Source organism: Ips typographus, linkage group LG5 (genome assembly GCF_016097725.1).
Source record: "Ips typographus isolate SLU linkage group LG5, UJ_Ityp_2.0, whole genome shotgun sequence".
Lineage (NCBI taxonomy): Eukaryota > Metazoa > Arthropoda > Insecta > Coleoptera > Curculionidae > Ips > Ips typographus.
Window position 1 is genome coordinate 8,991,651 of NC_138426.1, and position 18,570 is coordinate 9,010,220.

At 33.4% G+C, this 18,570-nt stretch overlaps 1 protein-coding gene across 3 annotated transcripts in view; it reads left to right on the forward strand.

Annotated features, from left to right (window-relative positions):
• Nucleotides 1-18,570, forward strand: part of Rgk1 (Rad, Gem/Kir family member 1) — a 127,515-nt gene that overhangs the window by 46,942 nt on the left and 62,003 nt on the right. For all 3 annotated transcript variants that reach the window (XM_081980544.1, XM_081980543.1, XM_081980542.1), the window contains exons 3-6: nt 2,110-2,355; nt 8,777-9,101; nt 12,022-12,466; nt 17,053-17,226. In XM_081980544.1, coding sequence (XP_081836670.1) covers nt 2,212-2,355; nt 8,777-9,101; nt 12,022-12,466; nt 17,053-17,226 — 1,088 coding nt within the window. In that variant the 5' untranslated portion in view covers nt 2,110-2,211. The remainder of the gene's footprint in view (nt 1-2,109; nt 2,356-8,776; nt 9,102-12,021; nt 12,467-17,052; nt 17,227-18,570) is intronic.

An 18,570-nucleotide genomic window follows, 5' to 3' on the forward strand; every position in this document is an offset into this window, starting at 1 on the left:
ATCTCTTTAAGGGTAACAATCCTGAAATTTTTTGATTTTAAATCAAAATATGACTGTAAAATTGAGACAAAACGTGGAAAACCGGGAAGAAACGAGCAGGGATGCCAGATTAGGGGATTTTTTCAAAAAAATAAGGTCTTTTTATTTGCTTTTAAGTTTGAGACAGTCTGAGTTTATGAGGAACGCACTATACCTTCCAAATCTGGGGAAAAGAGTATACTAAACTTTTGTATTTAAGTTTTGCGTGAACAATAAGGGTCTAGTCCAGTTTTCTCAGTTTTGGGTGTTTTTCCAGAAAAAGTCCTGTTAAAAGAAAGCAGAAGTATTGGGCTACATTTTGACGTTGGAACGAATCTCCTAGCTGTCATAGGAACGAAGTTAGGAGCTGTCAAATTATGACATTTTCAGTAAAGTTCTTGTTCACTTGCACTGTTCTGTTTCCCTGGCAATATCTCGGTTATTAGTAATTTTTAAACGAAAATTGAGTTTAGTTAAAAGAAGGTCACTATTTGAACGTTTAAAGTAATCTTTTAACTGTCATAGGAACCAAGTTAGCAACTGTCAAATTATAACACATTTAATAAAACTTGTTCACTTGCACTGCTCTATTTCTCGATTATTTGTGATTTTTCGAAGAAAATTATATTCGGATAAAATGAAGCTAAAATGACAGGCTACATTTTAACGTTAGAACCAACCTCCTAACAGTCACAGAAGCCAAATCAGGAGCTGTCAAATTATTCACAGACATCATTCATCTCTCAGTAAAACTTGTTCATTGCACTGTTATGTTTCCTTGGCAATATCTCGGTTATTTGTAATTTTTGAAAAAAAATTGTATCTAGGTAAAATAAAGCCAAAAATACAGGCTAATTTTTGACGTTAGAACCAACCTCCTAACTGTCACAGGAACCAAGTTCTAAGCTGTCAAATTATGACATCTTCAAAAAAACAAAAGCTCCCAATATACCATATGTATTTTCCGGTTATTTTTGCATAGTTGTAATACGTTTTCTTATTATTATTTTATACCAATAACTTCGTGTGGTAAAGTATTAAACAAAAAGGAGTTTGTAGACATTGAGTTAAGGAAACTCCCTCTGTAGCGTTATGCAGAACTCAACCCTTCTTACATCAAACTCAATATCCCAACTTAGATATTCCGGGGTGTAACACACGCAAATTTCCTTTAGGGAAAGTGTAATTTGATTTTCTCCTTTACAATACGCTGTAAACTGGGTAAACTCGCTTTGACGTATCATGTCAATACCGGGTGTTACGTTCCATCGAACTTTGAAAAACGTTTTAGTTTCCCTAAGATGGGATTTTCCTTCCACGTAACGGTGCAATTCAAAACGGTAAAATTCCAGGTAAACCGATTGTTTTGTTCGGTTTCCCTTTAGGATTTTCTATAGTGAATTTCATATTGTTTGGTTTACATTTTAGATTTTTTCCGATACCCACACAAGATTGCTTTTTTCTTTGTTTTCCAGTTACAATCCCTCCTAATCCAAGTTTAATTTTCGTGCAATAGCACAACATCAATTGCGAAATCCCTGGAGTTGATGAAGTGAACGCTCCAACAGGTTCACACTAGCGTTTAATAAACGTAAACAGAGGGAAGGCGAGGTGATATTCAATCAAACACGAACAACTCGTGTTTGACAGTTAAATTTGTACCGCAAACCGTATATTTCCTCGTAAATAATAATATAACAAATTTGCACGCAGACATTGCCGGCAGAGGAAAACAAAGTGAAACAAAATACGATAATAAATGAATTTTTGGGTCAGGGTTTTACAGCCACAATTCGAGTTTATACAGTTTTAGGGAAATTGAAAACGCTATGAAAATTTGATTTACCGACCAAGGCTGGTATAACTTATTTAACTGCAAAAAAATTATATTGAGAAAAGAAGAAAGTTGGGCTAAGAGAAATTGTTGTTTTAACCAAAGAATTCGCAAGAGATGTGTTTGATAGAATGTGACAAAAGAATCTGACAATAGCGGTTTCCTGTCACATTCTACAGACTCTTGATAACTCCTTAGTTAGTTTGTTCGGTTATGTATTAATGAATAGTTTTTTCTGAATTTTCAATTGGTTTCAGGTCGACGACGAGTGTTTCGCCGGCGGCAGCGGTAGCAGCAGTAATTCCCCGCTAATTTCCTCCACGACCAATCACTGCCCCCCGTCCAGCCCGCGCCCCAAGATGACCGTCAATTCGCAGTCGGGCCCCCCGCCTAAGTCCCCGCGACCCCCCGACGACCTCATCGCAACTGCTGCCTCCGCTCTTCGCCGCCTCCACTTTAAAACGGGCAGAAATGCCACCAAAACTGGTTCCAAACCACAACAGGTACATTTTGCTCCTAATTCGATACTTAAAGACATCTACAAATAATTGTGAAAACTACCATTGATCCATGTTTGGAAGGCTTTCAGGAAATTGACCTGGAGTCCTGACATAACAATATCACATCTTCAAGAATGCACTCTTGAAGAAAACACGATTTTTATGTAAAAATTGTTTTCTCCACTAGAAGCTTAGAAAACTAGGAAGTAAAATATTGAGTATCAGGAGTGGGAAAAATTTACCTCTTTGAATTTCTACTCTTCTGATACAAAACACGATTTTTATGTAACAATTGTCTTCTCCATTAGGAGCTTAGAAAACTAAGAAGTAAAATATTGAGTATCAGGAGTCGGAAAAGTTTACCTCTTTGAATTTCTGCTCTCCTAATATAAAACTCGATTTTTGTGTTAAAATTGTCTTCTCCATTGGGAGCTTAGAAAACCAGGAAGTAAAATATTGAGTATCAGGAGTAGGTAAAGTTTACCTCTTCGATTTTCTGCTCTTCTGATACAAAACACGATTTTTATGTAAAAATGGTATTCTCCACTAGAAGCTTAGAAAACCAGGAAGTAAAAAAATATTGAATATTAGGAGTAGGAAAATTTTACCTCTGTGATTTTCTACTCTCCTAATATAAAGCTCGATTTTTGTGTAAAAATTGTCTTCTTTGCTAGGAGCTTAGAAAACCAGGAAGCATCAGAAGTAGGTAAAGTTTATCTCTTTGAGTTTCTGCTCTTCTGATACCAAACATGATTTTTATGTAAAAATGGTCTTCTCCACTAGAAGCTTAGAAAACCAGGAAGTAAAATATTGAATATTAGGAGTAGGAAAAGTTTACTTTTTTCATTTTCTGCTCTCCTAATATAAAGCTCGATTTTTGTGTAAAAATTGTATTCTTTGCTAGGAGCCTAGAAAACCAGAAAGTAAAATATTGAGTATCAGGAGTAGGAAAAGTTTACCTCTTTGAATTTCTGCTCTCCTAATATAAAACTCGATTTTTGTGTTAAAATTGTCTTCTCCATTGGGAGCTTAGAAAACCAGGAAGTAAAATATTGAGAATCAGGAGTAGGTAAAGTTTACCTCTTTGATTTTCTGCTCTTCTGATACAAAACACGATTTTTATGTAAAAATGGTCTTCTCCACCAGAAGCTTAGAAAACCAGGAAGTAAAAAAATATTGAATATTAGGAGTAGGAAAATTTTACCTCTTTGATTTTCTACTCTCCTAATATAAAGCTCGATTTTTGTGTAAAAATTGTCTTCTTTGCTAGGAGCTTAGAAAACCAGGAAGCATCAGAAGTAGGTAAAGTTTACCTCTTTGAGTTTCTGCTCTTCTGATACAAAACACGATTTTTATGTAACAATTGTCTTCTCCACTATGAGCTTAGAAAACCAGGAAGTAAAATATTGAGTATCAGTAGTAGGAAAAGTTTACCTCTTTGAGTTTCTGTTCTTCTGATACAAAACACGATTTTTATGTAAAAATTGTTTGCTCCACTAGGAGCTTAGAAAACCAGGAAGTAAAATATTGAGTATCAGAAGTAGGAAAAGTTGACCTCTTTGAATTTCTGCTCTCCTAATATAAAGCTCGATTTTTGTGTAAAAATTGTCTTCTTCGCTAGGAGCTTAGAAAACCAGGAAGTAAAATATTGAATATCAGGAGTAGAAAAACTGTTTCTCTATTCGAATTCTCTTTGAGTATAAATAAATTTATCAAATTTGTTTACATCAAACAATATTAATAAGAAAATCATTACAACACACAATAAAGATCAATAGTTCGTACTAAATTCAAAGTCTGAGGGTTTCACCGCACTGTAAGCCCCATAAGCCAGTATACGATAGAATTTCCATCAACTTTGGTATGTTTATTAATTATTGACAAACAATAACGGCAGGTAGATTCGGACTGATTGAAGTGATATTGATTGCTGTTCTGGTATTGTGGTTCGTTTTGATGTAGTAACGGTCATTCTATTTTGATACACAATACAATTCATCTTGTAGGCTAAGAGAAATACAATTCTAGAAAGAAGTTTAGAAAAAAATCACTGATTAATGTATTTTTTCCTTCTAACTCCTTTCGGCCTTAAATCTAATATTTTTCAGTATACAATGGTTCAATATGCTAGCTACATTTTCTCGTCAGGTTAAAAATGTTTATAAAAAAAAAACTTCCAACAGGGTGTCCCTAGTGAAACGCACTCTCGGCTGAATCATTTAAGGAGTTTTACGAAAGGAAACCTTGTAAAGTACGTTTATTGCCTGCGGAGCCAGGATTTTCCCACGGGGACTATGCAACCTTAAGCGCTGCTCCGGAAATATGGTGCATTTACTATTCAAAGTGTTTTGTGGTTGTATTCCCTAAATCCCTACGGCGAGTACCCTCTTGAGAAATTTAGGGCGTAATTTCCTAGTTCTTAAACTCATTACGCGATGGACAATGTCAATCTGGTAAAGGTTAGTTAAGCAAGGTCGTTCGTGCAGTCTTGATCCGATTAACTTGGTCGCTTTGCTATTGAATTGTGTTTGTTCTGGTGTTAATTTACTGGAAACCTGCATGGCAAACGTCTATTTACACTTTATAATGTGTTGTCCGGCATGTTCATTCAACTACTATTAACACTTTTCCACTACAGAATGACCTTTTAGGAAAATTGGTCGTTTATTTGTTATTAACATGTTTATCCTGAAAGTCAAGTTTGACATAATTAGGCAAGTGCTTCAACATGGCGAGTAATGGATTAAATTTTGTTTTAACTTCCTTAATCAAGAGGGTTCGGAACGCATGGAAAGCACTCTGCAACGTTTAATTTTGTTGTATTAACAGATGGCGAGTTTATGTTCAATTCTGTTACTGGGCTACAACCAACCAAATATGCAACTAAAACAACTAAAATAACCATTTAATGTCATCAAAATTGAGTATTGTATGTCTGGCATTCTCTCTACTCTTACTACGTTTTTAGAATCTACAGTGTTTCTTTCAATAAATTTTACCGGTTGTCTGCATTTTATCCATAAGGTTCGTCAAAAGACAAAATACAATTTTAAAATTATTTTGGAAAATGAATGGTACTTTCTGGAGACAGTATTTAATTTATAACTTTTTGGAAGCTTTTACAACGTTCTAGAGACATTTGGAAGCTTAGTAGTATGTTCCAGAACCTTCCTGAACAATCTGCAAATTTTATAGCTTTTCAAAGTGTTTGAAAACATTCTTTAAACAAACCTCTAGATTATTCGAGAAGCGTTTACTTAACAATAATGAATCTTCCAGGACTTTTTAGACTATTTTCTAAATATTGCATATCATTCTAGAACCATTTAAAATAATTTTGGAACACTCTAGAATAATCTAGAAGGCTTTTAGAAGCTTTTCTAACTAATTCTAGAACCTTCCAGAGCAATGTTAATTTTGTATATTTTTTTCAAGCATTTTAGAACATTGTAGAGCATTTTCGAACGGTCTAAGATATTTTAGAGTTGTTTGCGATCTAGAAAATTCAAGACTCTTCTAGAACTTGTTAAAACAATTTAAATTATTAAACATTTTGATGTATTAATAAATTCCAGATGATCCATTAGAAATAACACCATTATTGGCTGTAGCCCTTTTGAGATTAGACATATTTTGTTAGTAATTTTTAGATTCTCCTGTTTAAATTACATCAAATGGTAGTTCTTCATTTATTGGTTACCAAAAACCAAATCTTCAGAAGAATTAAATATTTCATTTTATGCAGGTTACACAAAGCGTTAATTACAGTACAAACAACAGAAATTTCCTTGAAATAAAGGAATGTGGTAAAGGGGTATTTGCCATAAGAACTGAAAATAGTTTCAAGCAAAAAGAGACCATAATGACATCTTTTTTATTATTAAATTTTTTATATTTATTATTTTTATTTTTATTCTTTATTAGCAAATTTTCACTTTTTTACGACATTTGCAGAATGTTGTAAAAGTCGTCTAATGAATGTTTAAATATTAATTTTTTTCAAGGTCTCAAAAAACTTTTATTTAAGCAATAATAACACAAATGTCGTTATGGATCAAATTTGCTTGCAATAAGTCAACGTCCTACTGGACTTTGCCATAAGAATTAAAAATAGTCACGTGATTCAGTGTAAGTCTGAAAAACGGTCACGTGACGGTTAAAAATCAATTTGATGATTGAAAATTGTCACGTGACCATTTGCACCTTAAAAAGAGTCACGTGAATATCAGTCTAAACGTAAAAACTGTCACGTGATGTTAAGGATGACATTTTAATGTTAACCGTCAGGATTCTGTTTTGAAGTTAAAAAAGTGTCACGTGACCTTCCAAATAACATTTTGACATTTACCACTATCACGTGACATTATGAATTCCATTTTTAAGACGCAACTTTTAAAATTAAATTTGATGATTAAAAATAGTCACGTGAGATTTTTCACCTTAAAAAGAGACACGTGACTTAAAAAATATCAGTCCAAACGTAAAAACTGTCACGTGATGTTAAAGATGACATTTTAATTAACCGTCAGGATTCTGTTTTAACGTTAAAAAAGTGTCACGTAACCTTCCAAAGAACATTTTGACATTTACAACTATCACGTGACATTATAAACTTAATTTTAAAAACGCAACCTTTAAAATTAAATTTGATGATTAAAAATAGTCACGTGAGATTTTTCACTTTAAAAAGAGACACGTGACTTTAAAAATATCAGTCTAAACGTAAAAACTGTCACGTGGTGTTAAGGATGACATTTTAATCTTAAAAATAATCACGCGGTTTGGTTTAAAATTAAAAACGGGCATGTGATCTTTAGGATTCTGTTTTGACGTTAAAAAAGTGTCACGTGACCCTCCAAATAACATTTTGACATTTACAACTACCACGTGACATTATGAATTTAATTTTTAAGACACAACTTTTAAAATTAAATTTAAGGATCGAAGGTCACGTGAGTTTTTCACGTTAAAAGGAGACACGTGACTTTAAAAATATCAGTCTAAGCGTAAAAACTGTCACGTTTTTTTTGTTGACATTTAAAACTATCACGTGACATTATGAATTCGATTTTTAAGACGCAACCTTTAAAATTAAATTTGATGATTGAAAATAGTCACGTGAGCTTTAAAAAAAACATCAATTTAAACTTAGAAACGGTCACGTGACCCGTCACATAATATTTTGACATTTAAAACGGTCACACTTTTTCAAACTGACTCTATTTCGACTTAGCGTAGCTCCGTTATTTAAGGAGCTACAAATAAGTGTAAATAAGGAAAATATTAGAAAATTTTCTCTTCTATAAGATTGTATTGAGGGGTTTTTGCCCTAAAGGGCATCCCTAAGGCGTCACAAGGCAAAAAATTACAAGATGTACCAAACTGGCAAAAACTCCATTTCGACTCAAAAATAGGCTTATATGTTATCACTTTTAATGTGTGACATTTCTTGTTTTTCTCCTTACGTACTATTTCAATATTTCTACATTTTCAAGAAGACTAATGAACCACCAGCATTTTCCCAAATCCGGCACTGGTTTGGTTAGTACGGATAATCAAACTAAACATAAAATAACTGAACTAAACGTTCAGCAATTTTTACGGTAAACTTCGATAAAATTTAGTAATTGAATTTGTTTAATGGAATTTCTATGCCGGTAAATATCGATCGTTTAAAAACTTTGTTTCAGCTTTAATTTTTGCTAAAGCATAAATAAATTGCAGTTTATGGTAAATTGCATTTGGGATTTTTAACAACAGTTACTACAAGTTTTCTGATAACACTTCACCCTTGTGTAATTAATTGTTAAACTTTTCATTAAACAGTTTAGTTAACAAAAATAAAATGATCTCCAAACAGAGTTTATTTAAATTTATTTTAATGAAGGTAAATCTCTAGTTATTCCGGAAAACTTTCCTAATTACTACTAGAAACTTTAAAAGTTATTTGAATAAGAATGATGGAATTAAACTAAAATTTTTCCTTACTAACCTTATAAATTCTTTTAATTCTTTGATGTTAGTTATGCTGACAGTTTGCTCTATTTCATTAGAGCTGCTTAAATGCCTAAAGTTCATGTCTAACGACGATTTACTCAAAAGCGTGGCAATTTACAATAAAACAATTAATTTATATTGTGTACGTGACGTCTACCGTGTTTATGCTAATTCCCTTCCATTAACGCGTTATTATTTTAAAATTAACGCCCTTGTTTAAGAACAGACTGTTTCACTGAAATTGCAGCTTTTTAATTTAACGCATTAACGCTAAACTGTAAATTGTTCTGTAAATTGTTAAGATTCCATTAAAACTCCTTAATTTAATTTACACTGGGACAGAAGTTGATGATGAGATTTGTATGGATTTAAATTGTATTTTCCATTAAAATAGCTGAAAACTGATAAAAATCCAAACTTGTTGTAGAATCAGCCGGTACCCAAAGTGATAGTGATGGGTTCCAGTACAGCTTCCGAAACAACCATCAACACTTCCACGGATAGTTCAAATACCATCGTTACTACAGTAACGGCTACTGATGGTGAACTGACCGAAGGTAGTTTGGACACAGGCGAGCAAATGGACTATTTCTCTTCGGATAATATAGCGGATGGTCGAACCAATACAGTGTTGCAACCTATTCCAGCCAGTCCGATGACACCGGCCACTGCAAGACAGGCAACACCGCCTACATGTAAGAATGTCACCAAATTTACCTTTGATGAGGTTATGGAGTCGTCTTTTTCTAAAGGTACGTCCAAGGAGTTTCTCTCTCCCACTAATACTTTTGATCTCCAAGTGGCTTCTAAATCTGCTGCTGAGAAATATTTTGGTGTCAAATCATCTTCTGAGAATTCCACAAATTTTACAAAAGCTACTAAGTATTTTCTTCATCTTCAGATATTTAGTAAAATACAGTATGTTTCTAATGTTATCGATTTCATCTTGTTGAAAAAAAAAAGGATTTTGACCTCCAAGAGAAGGCTTTTGCTTAACCAAATGCATCTTCAATATTCCTCTATGGAAACCTTTCTGGTTCTGTTGGAAAATCTTCAAAATGTCATGAAATAAAGATACAGCTGCATTTTAGTTTAAATTCTTCTCTGAAGAAGTCCTGACACAAAGAATCAAGTGTAATCTTCTTCAGAAGGTTTCTAGAAGTTTTCTAAGCTTTTGATACACCAACTGTCTTTTATGATACTAAAATAGAAACTTTCATTTGTTGCAAATTCCTCTTTAGAACTCAAAAATCTTCTTAAGATGGTGAATGACTTCCAGAAGCTCTCTGTGTCTTTCCTCCCTGACTCTACCAAATTTTATAGAGGTTTTTCATGATATTGGATGGGAAATTTAATGAGGATTTCAAAAATGTGCTTAAAACAGTTATTTTCTTACTCCAAGTGGGTTCGAAAAGTGATTTTGTCTCTGAGTGTTCTTTCAAACTTTGTTTCTGACAGTTCAAACTTTGACACCGCTTTTCTTCCTGACTGTACTAAATTTTGTTAGTGTTTTTTCGAATTATTGGATAGGAAATTTAATAAGTTTTCCAAAAATGTGCCTAAAACAGTAATTTTTTTACTCCAAGTGGGTTTGAAAAGCGATTTTGTCCCTGAGTGTTCTTTCAAACTTTGTTTCTGACAGTTGAAACTTTAACACCGCTTTTCTCCCTGACTGTACTAAATTTTGTTAGTGTTTTTTCGGATTATTGGATACGAAATTTAATAAGTTTTCCAAAAATGTGCCTAAAACAGTCGTTTTCTTACTCTAAGTGGGTTTGAAAAGCGATTTTGTCCCTGAGTGTTCTTTCAAACTGTGTTTTTGACAGTTCAAACTTTGACACCGTTTTTCTCCCTGACTGTACTAAATTTTCTTAGTGTTTTTTCGAATTATTGGATAGGAAACTTAATAAGGTTTCCAAAAATGTGCCTAAAACAGTCATTTTCTTACTCCAAGTGGGTTTGAAAAGCGATTTTGTCCCCGAGTGTTCTTTCAAACTTTGTTTCTGACAGTTCAAACTTTGACACCGCTTTTCTCCCTGACTGTACTAAATTTTGTTAGTGTTTTTTCGAATTATTGGATAGGAAATTTAATAAGTTTTCCAAAAATGTGCCTAAAACAGTCGTTTTCTTACTCTAAGTGGGTTTGAAAAGCGATTTTGTCCCTGAGTGTTCTTTCAAACTGTGTTTTTGACAGTTCAAACTTTGACACCGTTTTTCTCCCTGACTGTACTAAATTTTCTTAGTGTTTTTTCGAATTATTGGATAGGAAACTTAATAAGGTTTCCAAAAATGTGCCTAAAACAGTCATTTTCTTACTCCAAGTGGGTTTGAAAAGCGATTTTGTCCCCGAGTGTTCTTTCAAACTTTGTTTCTGACAGTTCAAACTTTGACACCGCTTTTCTCCCTGACTGTACTAAATTTTGTTAGTGTTTTTTCGAATTATTGGATAGGAAATTTAATAAGTTTTCCAAAAAATGTGCCTAAAACAGTCGTTTTCTTACTCTAAGTGGGTTTGAAAAGCGATTTTGTCCCTGAGTGTTCTTTCAAACTGTGTTTTTGACAGTTCAAACTTTGACACCGCTTTTCTCCCTGATTGTACTAGATTTTGTAGTGTTTTTTTTGGGTTATCAAATATAAAATTTAATGAGGATTCCAAAAATGTGCTTAAAACTGTTATTTTCTCACTCCAAGTAAGTTTTACTAGAGATTTTGTCCCTGACTGTTCTTTCAAACTGTGTTTCTGGCAGTTCAAACTTTGACACCGTGTTCCTCTCTGACTGTACTAGATTTTGTTAGTGTATTTCAAGTTATTGAACAGTAAATTTAATGAGGATTCCAAAAATGTGCCTAAAACAGTCGTTTTTTTTTACTCTAAGTGGGTTTGAAAAGCGATTTTGTCCCTGAGTGTTCTTTCAAACTGTGTTTCTGACAGTTCAAACTTTGACACCGCTTTTCTCCCTGACTGTACTAGATTTTGTAGTGTTTTTTTAGGTTAACAAATATAAAATTTAATGAGGATTCCAAAAATGTTCTTAAAACTGACATTTTTTCATTCCAATTGGGTTTTACGAGCGATTTACTTCTTGACTGTCCTTTCAAACTGTGTTTCTGGCAGTTAAAACTTTGACACCGTTTTTCTCCCTGACTGTACCATATTTAGTAGAGTATTTTCAGGTTATTAAATAGAAAATTTAATGAAGTTTCCAAAAATGTGCTTAAAACTGACATTTTCTCACTCCAAGTGGGTTTTACCAGAGATTTTCTAGTTTTTGAGTTTTCTGACCTCCAGAAGCTCTCTAAACTCTTGCTAAACCCAATGTCTTTTAAGAAACAAATTTGTAAGTTACGGACCTGCTATTAACAGTAAAAACAGTGAGTTTGCTACCAAATACAGAGCCGTACTAAGAAAACTTCTTAATGAGATGTGCTAAGTACTAAATTTGTATGTAATTTGTTGCAAATTCTCCAGAAGTCTAGAAATCTTCTTCAGAAGATTTTCTAGTTGTCGTTTTTGCTATTTCAGTATATATATTTCTAATACAATTTTTTGCCTGAATTCTTACAATCTGATTGTCACCAAAATGTGCAACTTTGTCTTCATGTTTGATGTACTTTATTATGTCAAAATGTCGTTCTCCACCTCACTACTTACAATATTCGTTGTTTGTTTAGCTCAAAGTTCTCCAAAAACTGCAAAAATCCAAAACAAACTCCAATTCGACTTCGAGACTGCACCAGTGCCGATGGAGATAGAAACAATTTCTTCAGTCCAGGAGAACAAAACAGTAGAAAAACTAATGGAGGACCAAATTGAACAGCTAAAAATCGAAACCAGAAGACGAAACAGTTACAAACAAGCTGCTCAAAACTATGAGCAGCTGGACATTGAGAGCGACAGCAAGCTCTACAGCAGGGCAAAACGGAATAGTGACGTGGGGGGAGTGATGAGCGACAGCAAGTTGCACAGTCAACGAGCCAAAGAAAATCGTCGGAGCTTTCGAAGAAAACTGGATGTGAAGGAGGAGAAAGTGGAGAGGACGTCTCCAAAGAGGAGGGCGGAGAGGGGACCTACTTCTTCACCGGAAGCTGAGACTGAGTCCCCCAGACCCAAACAAAGGTAAGACTCAACCACCTTTATTCTACTACTATTTATGTAATTTAGACGATTTTTTTGTATTTTAATTACATCACTGAACGCTTTTTTTTCAAAAAAACACCAAATTTTGATACAATTGAAACTTGCTTGAAACCGCCGCCATTTTAGATTTTTGGCAATTTCATAACATGGCACCTATAAAAAATGACACTTTCTGTCATATTTCTATTATTAACCTAAACTAGTTCAAGTAGTTGAAGGCGAATTTTTAAAATTCAAAAATTTCCCAAAATAGAGCAGATTTAAATTTTTCACACCACAAAACTCCTTTTAGCTGAATTTTGTTACAATGCACCACAATTATTTAAGAAAATATGCAGGGAAAATTAAAACCAAGTTTTGACACTCTGTATCTTCGAAATTATCGACATTTGTACTGAGGTAAGTTGGGTAATATCGTCATTTTATTCGCACACCCTGTATTTAATGAAAGTTGCATCTTTTTGAGGAGCATACAGATAATCAAAGCATTTCCGCAGAACCCTGTTTCATCTTGAGAAGTTTAGACTGTACATGAACTAAAAAACATGTTTTTAAGGCAGTTGAATACTTATTTTGAAACAAACAAACTTCTAGAAGTTATTATAATCAGAACAATCACCAGTTCTAATTAAAACGACTTTTCCAACTTTATAAACTACCCGAAAATTGTATAAAGAAAATGTGTAGCTCGTGTTTGCGTTCTCATCAAGCCGAGCGTGATAAATTTTGCAAGTTTGGAGTCGCAATTCCCCAAGCCAAAAATGGAAAACGCTTTAGTCATTGTCTGTCACGGCAACGGCCGTCGTTTCCATGTCTCCACATGGAAATTCATGAAAATTACACTGCTTCGTTTTATTAAAATTCAACTTTGAATGTCAACTTAATTAGGTACGTAGAAACGGTTTGCGTTGAACAAAATTAGAACTGTATCGTTTATGTCCATCACACCATATAAAGGACCATAATCACTTGTGTCTATAAAAGCCGCTTAGCATAAGTCCTCAAAACTATGCAAATCGACCCTCCATGTAAACGAAGTGACACAAATTTACATATAAATGCGGCTGCAAACATTTTGCGGTACGAAAGTTGCAGCTTAATTACCTAGTTTAGACCATGTTTCTTGTGGTAGCTTCAGAATTTTTGTCCAGCCTACATTCAGGAAAAATTACTTGGAAAAAGCCTTTTCCTCTGGATATAATATCCCGTTTCAGTATTCTGTACTGTTATCGCTTTAAAGTTGCGTAACCAAGTAGAGCCGATCAGCTATTACGTCAACGGCTATATTTAAGATGTGGTTAATGGAAATTCCATTGACGGCACAGTGAAGGCGGTGGTTCCATTATAAGATGAAATTAACAATTATTATCCGGTGGTAAACATGTTACATAAAGTATTGATTTTACAGATTTGAATTCAATGAGTTATAACACATCGATGAAGGAAAGGAGTTTTAAAATTACGTATACAGAAATCTCGAAAAATATAAGAGATACAAAAAATGTTAATTTAGTGCAAAGTTGCGCAATTTAAAGCTGAACCAAATGCCGTTTTAAAAAATTCGATTTTCCATGTACTTCAGAAGATATCTAATTTTACCTGAGTTGTCTTTGAATGAAAATTTTTGACAATTTTAAAACGGGTAACAAACACACAAATTTTTAACTTGCAACTGTCATTCTCGATATTTTTAAGTTTTAATTCCCCTTTTGGGCTTTTTTTAGACCACGTGACAATTTTTCAACATTTAACTGTGTTTCTGGTTTTTTTTTAGGTACTTTTGGTCACGGACAGTTTAGCAATGTTTAAAGATTATTTAAAGAAAAAAAACAATTTTTATAATTATTTTGGTCATGTGACAGCTTTTTAACATTACAGCTGCTCTATTTCTATGTCACGTGATAGTTTTTTCAGAATTTCAGCTAATATTTTTGTCATTTTGGACTTGTTCAGATCACGTGGCCTCTTTTGGTCACATTTTCAACTTGTACCTGTCATTCTCGTCATTTTCAAATCACGTGACAATTTTTCAACATTCAACTGTGTTTCTGGGTTTTTTTTAGGTAACGTGACTTGATTTCAGCCGTGTTGTTCGGTTATTTTTGGTCACGTGACAGTTTAGCAATTTTTAAAGATTATTTAAAAAAATAAATTTTTATCATTATTTTTGTCATGTGACAGCTTTTTAACATTGCAGCTGCTCTATTTCTATGTCACGTGATAGTTTTTCAAAATTTCAGCGGATATTTTTGTCGTTTTGGGCTTGTTCAGATCACGTGGCCTCTTTTGGTCACATTTTCAACTTGTATCTGTCATTCTCGTCATTTTCAAATCACGTGACAATTTTTCAAAATTCAACTGTGTTTTTTGTTAGGTAACGTGACTTGATTTTAGCCGTGTTGTTCGGTTATTTTTGGTCACGTGACAGTTTAGCAATTTTTATAGATTATTTAAAAAAATTCAATTTTTATCATTAATTTGGTCATGTGACAGCTTTTCAACATTCCAGCTGCTCTATTTCTATGTCACGTGATAGGTTTTCAGAATTTCAGCTAATATTTTTGTCATTTTGGACTTGTTCAGATCACGTGGCCTCTTTTGGTCACATTTTCAACTTGTACCTGTCATTCTCGTCATTTTCAAATCACGTGACAATTTTTCAACACTCAACTGGGTATATGAATTTTTTAATACCACGTGACTTGTTTTCAGTCGTAGTGTGTGGTTATTTTTGGTCACGTGACTGTTTCAAAGATCATTTAAAAACAATTTCAATTTTTGTCGATCTTTTCTGATTATTTTGGTTATGTGCCTGTTTTCAATTTTACAGTTGCTATAAATTTAAATCACCTGACTATAGTTTTTCAAACTTTCGGCTGTTCGTTTTGTCATTTTGGACCTTTTCCAGGTCACGTGACCTTTTTGGGGATTTTTGGGGACCTGCAACTGTCATTTTCAAATCACGTGACAATTTTCAAATTATTAAGTGGTGACAATCAAAGATTTTCAGAGCAGGAAATTTGCTCTGAAACACTGTTATTACTTGGGTGTAGTAAGGTGCACTTTTCTGCACTAACTTTTAGTGTGCAAGGCTTTGATACGGTTAGAAAGTTTACTAAAATACTAGAAAACTTCTTGCCTAAATTACTATTTCGTTTCATACAGTTTATTAACAATAAATGTCATATGTGACACAAACCTTAAATGAAATCCTCAAAAATACAATAACAAATTAATCTATTACACTATATTTCTAGTTGAATTGTTTAATCAACAATTCCCCCTTGTCACACTCTTCCCAAATTCAAACTGATTCCGACCCAATTAAAGCAGATTTGGACAGTGATGACAGCTGTCACGTGACCATATAACCACGTTCAAACTTGTCAAAAATTTGCAACCCGTGCAGCTATTAAATTCAATTCAATTGAAACTCGCGTGTATCTCTCTCTAATAACTTTAAAATGCCCTCTAAGTGTAAAACGATTACATTTATTGAGCAATAGGGTCATATTTTCTGAAAGCTGACACTTTGGGCTATCTTTTTGCTTTTGTGTTATTTTGACGTCAACTGTCAAATACGCGAATTATTCAAGGTCAAAGCGACAAGGGTCAAGAACGATTGGCCTGGAATGTTGGGTCAAATTTGAGGACCTCTAGCGGCCAAGTACTACCACTAACCAAACAACTTTTATATATCAATGGAAAGTTCGAATCATTAGTTTTCCATAGACATATAAAAGTTTATATCTTGTCGTACAAATAAGGCAGATATTTAAGTTTTTAGTAACTTCAAAAGTTGTTTTGTACAAGCTGGAAAATTTTATTTCAACTCTTACAGATGTTAGATGATTACCTACACAAAACGAACTTAAGTGTCAATATCCAACTACAATTCAAACTAAAGCTACAATTTTCGTTTAAATTACTGCAATGGGTTAATTCGAACCAACCTAAAACCATAAAGATATTAAATCTAGCAGGTTGGCTCTGTCCAGTTATACCAACGATTCTGTGCAAATAGTTAGTAATAGTGATTCTTGACAGAATAACACTTTTGTTTGATAAAAAAGATACAATTTTTGTTTAAAATAGTGTTTTTTTTACCCATAAACTAAACATTTAAGTTGAGATTAATTTTTTGCCCAAATCTTTGCAGGAAAGGCTTTGGAAACTTTAAAAACTAAATTTTAACAAAAATAACTGTCAAAAATGATTTTTCAGGAACAATTTGAAATGCCATTATTTTTCTTTTTACACTAAACGTAACTAAATAAATTAATACATAAAATCAGGTTTCTTTTTCGCCCTTACAAGACAAAAATGCTTTTATGAGCACTTTTGATTAACCCTATACCAGCGTGTAATCATATTAACTTGCCGCTCCTGCAAAGCTTTTGCTGATTATTACATTATAGCTCAGAATGCAGAATGAAATTACTTAATCATTTGATGGAAGCGTTAGTAACTTTCTTACTTTTGATAGAAATGAAATATATTTGAAATGTTGAGGTACAAACTTGAATTTCTAGTCTATTTTAAACATTAATTTGGATGATTTTTAGACACAAAAGATCGGCTCGCAGAAATCCCGCCACCACTGGAAACGGAAAATCTCGATCACCTGAAAAATTTGGCTACGACCAACCTACAACTAAATTAAGGACCAATGCAGGGACCAGTGTTCCAAAACCAGCGGCGCCTCCGACCCTGCCGGATTTACGCATTGATTTTTTTAGGTGAGTTTTCTTATCAGAAAATTTTGCACGCCTCTGACTTAATTCCTTAATATTCTGCGGCAAGGCCGAGGCCTGTTTATCTTGAAAATTAAAATAGACCTCACCTGGGGCGAATTTGACTAATAATTTGCGGATTTGGGGTGGTGTGATAGGAAAAGTTTTTAACGTTTAAATGGGTTTTCTTGAAGCCACAATCGGATGGAAGTGACGCTGGAGATTAAGTTGTCTTTACACTGTATGAACAAGGCTTATGGTGGCAAAACAAGCATTAGTCCTAATTTTACCGAATAGAGCTGAAAACAAGAGGCGACGGAATAACAAGAGTTAATGGGTTCAACCCGGATTTGGATGCTCTAGAGTCAGGGATTTTTTAAGGTTTTGTTCATCTAGCACTTTTTCCAATTTTAGTCTAAGAAAGAAAAATCTTAAAATAGATAATACAGGGTGGTCCAGTTTTAAATATCAATAATTCACCAATCCATAGCCAATTAAAAAATAAGTTGACATTCATTATGTCATTTTCCTGAAAAGTGCTTCCTAAGGAAAATATAGTCCTTCAAATTTCTGTTTAAAAAATCGGTTTTTTGTCATAACTGTCAGACCGTTGGAGCAATATTGATCAAATTTGGAACAAGCACTTTTTTACACGATGTTACGGTCAAAGACCCAAAACTAACCCTTAAAAATTGTCTTGGAAACGGAAAATTCACTTAAGAAGTTTAAAAAATATTATTGTAGCCAGTTTTCATAGTTTCCAGACAAACTAAAAGACTTTAGTTTTGAAAATTGAATTAGAAAATATAAAAATTTCAGAAGCTTAAAAATTGTGTTTGTAACCAGTTTTCATGCAAATCGAGAGACTTTAATACTAAAAATTGACTTGTAGACATAAAAACTACTTTTTCAAGAACTTGTTACTACAAATTCATACATTTAAACCTTAAAAATTGACTTGAACCCCAAAATGTGACTGAACTAATGAAAAGTGACATCAGAAGCTTAAAATTTGCATTTGAAGTAAGTTTTCATAATTTAAAGACAAATTTCAATATTTTAGTCTTGAAAATAGTCTTAGATGCAGGACATTGACATTAGATTCATGGAAATTGTCTTGAAAACTAACTTTTCGTGCTTTTTACTTTGCTTTTCATTTTCTTCGACTTCTGGACTAATTTTAGTGCTTTAAAACTGCTTTCAGCTTGGAAAATCGAGTTTCAAGACTATCTTCACCAAGTTATTGACATAGCAAACTTAAAAAACAATTTTTACATTCTTCATAGACTTAAAATGGCATTCCAAGCTTTGTCACTATTAAATCGACTTCTAGACACCTCAGTGCTAAAA